Source organism: Oncorhynchus nerka, linkage group LG27 (genome assembly GCF_034236695.1).
Source record: "Oncorhynchus nerka isolate Pitt River linkage group LG27, Oner_Uvic_2.0, whole genome shotgun sequence".
In the NCBI taxonomy this organism is placed as follows: Eukaryota; Metazoa; Chordata; class Actinopteri; order Salmoniformes; family Salmonidae; genus Oncorhynchus; species Oncorhynchus nerka.
Genome location: NC_088422.1, coordinates 40654742 through 40664001, shown reverse-complemented (window position 1 = coordinate 40664001; position 9260 = coordinate 40654742). Strand labels below are relative to the sequence as shown.

Genomic DNA, 9260 nt, shown 5'->3' with positions numbered 1-9260 from the left:
TCAGTAAAAAGTAAACATTCTTATTTACAATGACAGTCTAGGAACAGTGGGTTAACTTCCTTGTTCAGAGGCACAACGACAGATTTTTACCTTGTCAGCTGGGGGATTTCATCTAGCAAAACTCTTGGTTACTGGCCCAAGGCGCTAACCACTAGTCTACCTGCCGCCTCAAGATGACTTGATAACCTGGTGTACATTGTCAAGTGCTGAAAGTTCAATCACCTGTTATCTCCTGTGAGAAACCCCCTAGATTCCCAAACAGGTATGCCGGATGTGCAATCAGAAGTCTGCGACTGCGTAGGCAGGACCCAAGGTGCCAATATCCCTGCTTCAGATTCAGGCTTGTATAGGTCATTTCAAGCATGAAACATGTATAGGATTGCAAAGGGAGGGTATATTACTGGTAACTTCCGAAGCTACCGGTAAACTACCAGAACTTGGTAACTTTCAAGTTTTAAAAAATTTGATCACATGAAATCTAGTGGCCTTATTGGGTACATCAGATTATCACAGGTGTCTGTAATTATCTCTGGCCCTCCATGTGGTCATATAAAATTATAAAATAAGATTATTTTAATATAAACAATATAATGACAAAGCTCAAATCTTTATCTGAAGTCAGGTCTGTGACATGAATTGCTTTACTCCCATAAAATTATCACCGGCTTTGAGTTTGAATGGAACACATTGACTAGACTCAGATATCCCTGTTCCAGAGAGGGGCCCCACGCAAGATGGTTATGTGAAACCATCTGACTCCAGCATGGTATCATACACTAGACGTAACATAGTAAATGAAAATACAGGACACTGAAATTAGTATATGCTACGTTTGGTATGGTTACATAAGACAGAAGGTTACTTAATAAGGCAAAAACTAAAGGAGGGTAGTTGGTCAGGGTGGATGAGTAGGCGTGTAACCTGAACGTCTAGCAAACCAACAGTTGCATGTTTGAATCTCATCACGGACCACATTAGCATTTTTATTAATTAGCAATGACTTACTACTGTTTAGCTACTTTACAACTACTTAGCATGTTAGCTAACCTTAACCCCTAGCCTAGCTAATGTTAGCCACCTAGCTAACGTTAGCCATAAAAATGGAATTCGTAACATATCACACTAAATGGAGGGAGGTAGATGTACTATGTTACCTACCCCTAACTATCATACAAAATGGATGATGGAGATCCACAAATGAATGCATGCCATATGAAATGTAACATACTGTATCATACTAAATGGAGGGTACAGATTTACATTTACTATGTTACCTATGGTCTATGAGACCAGGCTGTGCTGTTGACTTGTATAAATTGGAATGTGATTTTTAAAAAACATTTACTGCTTCTGTGGCTCTATTACCCTCCCGCCAAACGACAGCCAATCGTGTTCTGTCAACCATTGTGGAAGAGAAAATAAGTATTTAATTGGGCACTCGAGCATAAACTAAATGCGTACAGTCAGCTGGAGAGAGTGAATTGAAGAAACTACATCATGGACTACGTTATTACAAAGTAGTAGCCAACACACTTGGATAAATGCGGAGAACACTTCATGATGGTCATTTTTTGTTTGATTAAAAAAATAAGCCTTCGTATGCTGGTATTATGAATATTAGTACTTTTCTAAAACATGGGAACCCAGATGGACTGCTGCTCCAGCCGCTGTGGGATGATCTGCGAGCACAACGGGAGTTCCTCACGTCACCTTTCCTGCCCGCATGCTTCGCTTTCCTCATCCACCTTCTCCTCTGCACACATTTTCTAGCCTTTGAAGCGCTGGGATGTTTCTGGCCACGGATAAATCTCTACAGAATCTCGAGGACCGCTGAACCGTTCCTGTTGTGTTTGCAGCGATGGGTTGGCTGCTGTTGGAGGATTTTTCTGAAATACCTGACAACTGTTCTCCCTGCCACCGCGCTTTATCAAAGAGTTAGGATTCCAAGATTTCCCGAACTCGCGCCATCATGCAGCCTGCTTATTGGGGAGGTTATCGCGTGCCTACTTTTATTTGATGCGCTGTTCTTTATATGGCATTATACCATGCATCGGTAAGCTTGAACCAGGATCTGGGTTTACAGCACAGGAGGTTGGTGGCACATTAATTTGGGAGGACTGGCTCGTGGTAATGGCTCGAGTGGAATAGCTGGAATGGTATCAAACACATGGTTTCCATGTGTTTGATGCCATTCCATTTGCTCAGTTCCAGCCATTAGTATTAGCCGTTCTCCCCTCAGCAGCCTCCACTGGACTCAGGAGACATTGAATGTGAAGATTCACCAGCTTTTCAAGCTGAATACTGTCATAATACATTCGGTAATTAGAAAAGGATGTCGTTTCGCTGAACAACTATCGTCATTACAGCCAGTAGGCCTATGTACTTCCTAAAAAGGTCTAAATAAAAGTCAATGTGCGGGGGGCACCGGTTAGTTGAGGTAGTATGTACAGTTGAAGTCAGAAGTTTACATACACCTTAGCCAAGTACATTTAAACTCACTTTTTCACAATTCCTGACATTTAATCCTAGTAAAAAGCCCCTGTCTTAGGTAAATTAGGTTCACCACTTTACTTTAAGAATGTGAAATGTCAGAATAATAGTTGAGAGAATGATTTATTTCAGCTTTTATTTCATTCGTCACATTCCCAGTGGGTCAGAAGTTTACATGCACTCAATTAGTATTTGGTAGCATTGCCTTTAAATTGTTTAACTTGGGTCAAACGTTTCAGGTAGCCTTCCGCAAGCTTCCCACAATAAGTGGGGTGCATTTTGGCCCATTCCTCCTGACAGAGCTGGTGTGACTGAGTCAGGTTTGTAGGCCGCCTTGCTCGCACACGCTTTTTCAGTTCTGCCCATAAATTACCTATAGGATTGAGGTCAGGGCTTTCTAATGGCCACTCCAATACCTTGACTTTGTTGCCCTTAAGCCATTTTGCCACAACTTTGGAAGTATGCTTGGGGTCATTATCCATTTGGAAGACCCATTTGCGACCAAGCTTTAACTTCCTGACTGATGTCTTGAGATGTTGCTTCAATATATGAACATCATTTTCTTTAGTCGTGATGCCGTCTATTTTGTGAAGTGCACCAGTCCCTCCTGCAGCAAAGCACCCCCACAACATAATGCTGCCACCCCCGTGCTTCACGGTTTGGATGGTGTTCTTCGGCTTCCAAGGCCCCCCTTTTCCTCCAAACATACAATGGTCATTATGGCCAAACAGTTATATTTTTGTTTCATCAGACCAGAGGACATTTCTCCAAAAAGTACGATCTTTGTCCCCAGTTGCAAACCGTAGTCTGGCTTTTTTATGGTGGTTTTGGAGCAGTGGTTTCTTCCTTGCTGAGCGGCCTTTCAGGTTATGTCGATATAGGACTCGTTTCACTGTGGATATAAAAACTTTTGTACCTGTTTCCTCCAGCATCTTCACAAGGTCCTTTGCTGTTGTTCTGGGATTGATTGCACTTTTCACACCAAAGTACGTTCATCTCTAGGAGACAGAACACGTATCCTTCCTGAGCGGTATGACGGCTGCGTGGTCCCATGGTGTTTATACTTGCGTACTGTTGTTTGTACAGATGAACGTTTGAAGGTAGGCCTTGAAATACATTCACAGGTACACCCCCAATTGACTCAAATGATGCCAATTAGCCTATCAGAAGCTTCTAAAGCTATGACATACTTTTCTGGAATTTTCCAAGCTGTTTAAAGGCACAGTCAACTTAGTGTAAACTTATGTAAACTTCTGACCCACTGGAATTGTGATACAGGGAGTTCTAAGTGAAATAATCTGTCTGTAAACAATTGCTGGAAAAATAACTTGTCATGCACAAAGTAGATGTCCTAACCGACTTGCCAAAACTATAGTTTGTTAACAATACATTTTTGGAGTGGTTGAAAAACTAGTTTTAATGACTCCAACCTAAGTGTATGTAAACCGACTTCAACTGTACATGTAGTAGAGTTATTAAAATGACTGCATAGATAATAACAGAGAGTGGCAGTGGTGTGGAGAGGGGAGGGGGGCAAATACAAATAGTCTGGGTAGCCATTTGACTAGATGTTCAGGGGTCTTATAGCTTCGGGGTAGAAGCTGTTTAGAAGCCTCTTGGACCTAGACTTGGCGCTCCGGTACCGCTTGCCGTGCGGTAGCAGAGAGAACAGTCTATGACTAGAGTGGCTGGGGTCTTTGACAAATTTTAGAGCCTTCCTCTGACACTGCCTGGTATCGAGGGTCCTTTTCTGGTGACATAATGATCGATGCTTGACTGCAGTTTGACAAATAAAAATATTCTCTTATCTATAATAATCTCATCATGTAGACTAGTCTACCAGCATAGCGTACCTTCACTGTATTGGTGAGCTCTTGTCTAGTGCACACGTGCCAAGACCAAAATAGGCAAATTTGCTATTCAACGAAACAGTTTTTGTGATACAACTATCGGTGGAGTTGAAAATGCAATGGAAACACTGAACTTTTAGATTTTTATTAAGTACAATGAAAATTTAAGCGAAAATAAAATGTTGTGTGCACTACATCATCACGCACTGATTTTTATCTGCAGTCAGTTGGTTGGAAACACACCAAGTTTCTCAAAAACAAATTAAATCGGACCGTTCTATAACATGATATTTACATGGAAAATAGAGATTATATTGTAAAAAAGCCAAATTCTCCTTTACCTCGGACGACCCTCATGTAGAGAGTCTAGAAGGAGCACATAAGGTTTGTCCCTGACTGCCTACCAAACACACAAGTTCTGTCTGTATGGTCCCCAGGGTTCCCTGGCTGTATCGGAGGGTCCACCAGACTCATCACCAGAACCGGATCACCTTCGCCCTGACTGCCCAGGACGCCAGCCCGGCTGAGCTACTCTCCCTGCAGATGCTGGCCCTGAGCAGTGCCTGGGTGGTGGGCTGCCACCCTCTGAGTGAGGCCCTGTTCCACCTGCTCAACACCTGGCTGGCCATAGAGGACCACTGTGGCTACGACCTGCCCTGGGCTATCCATAGACTACTGCCCTGCTTCGGAGGGGCCCCCTTCCACCAGGCACACCACCACATCTACAGGGGGAACTATGCCCCCTACTTCAGGCACTGGGACTGGCTCTGTGGGACCTACCTGGGGGTAAGGGAGGAGGCTGGGAGTAAACATGGAGGGAGGACAATTAGGAGAAGGAGAAGAAAGAAGAGCCTTGGATCTGACTGTGTGTGCGCACAAGCTTGCATGTGTTAAAATGAATGTAATCTATGAAGCAAACAAAGAACTGACATCTTAGGTAGCATCATTAGTACAGTGAGTACAGGCTAACACATGGGTTATGTGTACTTGTGTTTGTAAATTACAGGTGGTTATATGTTGACTCAAATGGAATATTTGACAAGCATTAGATATAAAGAGACAATGCTGGTCATTTGGCTAAATGTGAAAATAAAGGACAGCCGCACACTCTAGGAGCTCATGTAACAGTATAACTTTAGACCGTCCCCTCGCCCATACCCGGGCGCGAACCAGGGACCCTCTGCACACATCAACAACAGTCACCCCTCGAAGCATCGTTACCCATCGCTCCACAAAAGCCGCAGCCCTTGCAGAGCAAGGGGAACTACTACTTCAAGGTCTCAGAGCAAGTGACGTCACCGATTGAAACGCTATTTAGCGCGCACCGCTAACTAAGCTAGCCGTTTCACATCCGTTACACTCAGATGCAAAAATGTCATGTCCAACGTTTTGACAGACAAGCTGTCTTCATCAGGGTATAATGACAAACACTGCGGGGTGACTTGTTTATATAGTGTCAAAAGACACATGCAGGTGTCTGTAATCATGGCTTGGTGTGGCCTGACATCATTGGTTAATTCTCATATATTAAAATAGCATATAAAAATCATAAATGGATAGCGTATGATCATAGATACAATTTGGCTACATAAGCCTACAAACATTTACAGTAGCAAAATCACAATAATCACAAGAATGGCTTCAGATCAAAGTCTACGTTGAGACCAAAGGGAGCAAGGGTCTTTATATTAAAGATCCAGGCAGCCTCTCGTTTTAACAACAAAAAAACAAAAAAAATATTTCACCTTTATTTAACCAGGTAGGCTAGTTGAGAACAAGTTCTCATTTGCAACTGAGACCTAGCAAAAATAAAGCATAGCAGTGTGAACAGACAACACAGAGTTACACATGGAGTAAACAATTAACAAGTCAATAACACAGTAGAAAAAAAGAGAGTCTATATACATTGTGTGCAAAAGGCATGAGGAAGTAGGCAAATAATTACAATTTTGCAGATTAACACTGGAGTGATAAATGATCAGATGGTCATGTACAGGTAGAGATATTGGTGTGCAAAAGAGCAGAGAAGTAAAATAAATAAAAACAGTATGGGGATGAGGTAGGTAAAAATGGGTGGGCTATTTACCGATAGAATATGTACAGCTGCAGCGATCGGTTAGCTGCTCAGATAGCAGATGTTTGAAGTTGGTGAGGGAGATAAAATTATCGAGGTCACCCCCTCTCCTAGGGAGGGTGACATGTTCGATGCCAATATAACGTAGAGACAAAAAATATATTTTACCTTTATTTAACTAGGCAAGTCAGTTAAGAACAAATTCTTATTTTCAATGATGGCCTACAAACAGTGTGTTAACTGCCTTGTTCAGGGGCAGAACAACAGATTTGTACCTTGTCAGCTCAGCGAGTCGAACTTGCAACCTTTCGGTTACTAATCTAACGCTCTAACCACTAGGCTACGCTGCTGCCCCAAGATCAATTTGTTTGCGTCCAAAAAGTGGGTCACAACTGGGTAAGTCAAGTTTTTGCATCTAACTCGACTTACCCAGTTGCGGCCCACTTTTTGGAAGCAAACCACTCGATTTGGTTTTATTGGGTGTATGTAAACTTCTGACCCACTGGGAATGTGATGAAAGAAATAAAAGATGAAATAAATCATTCTCTCTACTATTATTCTGACATGTCACATTCTTAAAATGAAGTGGTGATCCAAACTGACCTAAAACAGGGAATTTTTACTAGGATTAAATGTCAGGAATTGTGAAAAACTGAGTTTAAATGTATTTGGCTAAGGTGTATGTAAACTTCAGACTTCAACTCCAGGTTAAGTAATCAGTAGTAATTTGTGAGGATCGATGCTGGTAGAGACAAGAAGCAGGTACAGGGAGTGAACATTTAATGGCGACGGACGTGGAACAGGACAAGACAGCGTCTGGACACAAACACATAACGCCATTAATGCAGACACGTAACAAACGGGGGAGCAGACAGTTATAGACGTGGCAATCAATGAAGGGAAGAAGTCCAGGTGAGTCCAATGAGCGCTGCTGCTAAATATGGTGACAGGTGTCATGACTGTCCTTGGGGAAGTATCATAGGCACCCCTCTCTCTCTCTCACAGTTTTACGACTTAACGACAGGTCGTAAATTCCTGGAAGGGACCCTCTCCCCTTTTGGACATGCAGTATTGATGGAGAGAGAATGTTCAACTCCTAAACCCCAAAATTGGAGGATTAAACAATATTTCAATTTTTGAGAATGTGGGAATGGTCCGTGGGTATTTAAAGAACAATCCTGTCGAAGTTGTTTCATTTTGTGACATCAGGATGGTATCTCTCTGGTATCTCTTAAAGTGTACATTTTCCAGCTGTCAGGATTACATATAAGTATTGTGAAACATATGTGATTAAACATGAAACTTTTTGTGAAAAGATGTAATGTGATGTTAAATTTCTAAACGAGAAAATACGGGTTTTCATGTAAAGTTAACAAAATCATTGGTCACGCCCACGTGAGCATGGACATTAATTCGGCGTCATGGAACTACCCCTTCTTCCACAGAGTATAAACCCCACTTCCTACAAAATCTACATTAAGTCAGAGAACTCCGGGACAGAGTCCCCACTTTGGAATGGCTACAATTCTATAGATCATTAGACCATACAGCTGTAGTTTATGGCTACATGATTGGAAATGGTTAAATTCTGAGACTATCAATCACTACAGAATAAGAGCAAATCTTAGACATATAATTACTAGTTAGCAGCTAGAAATTACGTAAGTTTAGAATGAGAATACCGACAACCGCCGAAGCATCTATTCTATGATAAAATGTCTAAATGGTACTCTGAGGTAGCCATTCTAACCACCTACAACCACGAAGGACATTGTGAATTCTGGAGAATTTAACCAGAGAGTCTCTAATGATTGACTCTCCAGCAGACGGACTGGATTCCAACAGAGAAGACAACAAGGACAAAAGGGGAGTAAATATATACAGTACATTGCAATTATTCTCAAATGAGCGGCCGTTCATGTGCAAAGGATTATAATTTCAATGATTATAATTATCCACTGTGTGTAGTGAATCCATTTTGTCTTTCCTGCTTTTTCTCAGTCCCCACCCCTATCCTTTGTCGTTTAGCCCACTAGGGACTTTTCTATCATTGTTAGTAACAAATATCTACTGTTTGTTTGTTATGTATGTCTGTGATTATTTAGTTAGTTAGTAAATAAATAATTAAGCCAATTTGTATATTGCTGATTCATTATGGAAACTAGGGTTCGTGCAGATATCCAAGGGTTTGCGACGTTCAGTAATGAGAACTGATGAGGTAGTAATAATAATAGATTAATGAGAATGACTGTAATTGATCAGATATTAAAATATCTGAAGAGTTATATTCGGAAAATTATAACTCTAAATCGCAACATTTTCCGCTGTGCCCCGACTTCTTAGTTAATTAATGTTTAAATGATTAGTTTAAATCACGTAATAATGAAACCTAGAGATCTGATTTGATATAACTAAGTCTTCACATTTAATGATAGTCCAGACACGACACAGGTGTGCATAATGAAGGGCACCCTGGCGCCCTTGAGCGCCAGAGAGAGACAGCGGGAGCAGTCGTGACAGTAGTCTACAATTATGAAAACTATATTGGGGAACTAATCTCAGCCTGCTCATGAGGGCTTCTCATTCACCAATTTCACTTGGCATTTTGCCAGCTTGAATTCCAAGTCATCAAACTTGAATTCTCAAGTCATCATATTTGATGACTTGAGACTCAACTTGATTGAAAATAAAATAACTTGAGACTTGACTTGGAGCCTCAAGACTCGGAACTCGACTTTGACTTTTAAAAATGTTTTGTCATTTATTCTGTGGTTCAGAGTCTCTGTGGATTACTCTCCACACAGCCAGAGAGAGTATTGCACTTGCAAAAAAACTGATTGTCTAGT

General features: G+C 41.5%; 1 protein-coding gene across 1 annotated transcript; it reads left to right on the top strand.

The window, feature by feature from the left end:
• Window positions 1–1332: 1332 nt before the first annotated feature.
• LOC115111060 (cholesterol 25-hydroxylase-like protein) lies at window positions 1333–5452 on the top strand. Its single transcript, XM_029636944.2, has 2 exons — window positions 1333–2053; window positions 4778–5452. The coding sequence occupies exons 1-2, from the start codon at window positions 1611–1613 to the stop codon at window positions 5232–5234; spliced, it is 900 nt and encodes a 299-aa protein (XP_029492804.1). The 5' UTR covers window positions 1333–1610; the 3' UTR covers window positions 5235–5452.
• The last annotated feature ends 3808 nt before the right edge of the window (window positions 5453–9260 follow it).

Excerpts from the sequence above, each read along its gene's own strand:
- LOC115111060 (XM_029636944.2), top strand. The coding sequence starts at position 1,611 with ATGAATATTAGTACTTTTCTAAAACATGGGAACCCAGATGGACTGCTG. Across the intron at positions 2,054-4,777 it reads TGGCATTATACCATGCATCG|GGTTCCCTGGCTGTATCGGA; the intron begins GTAAGCTTGAAC and ends TATGGTCCCCAG.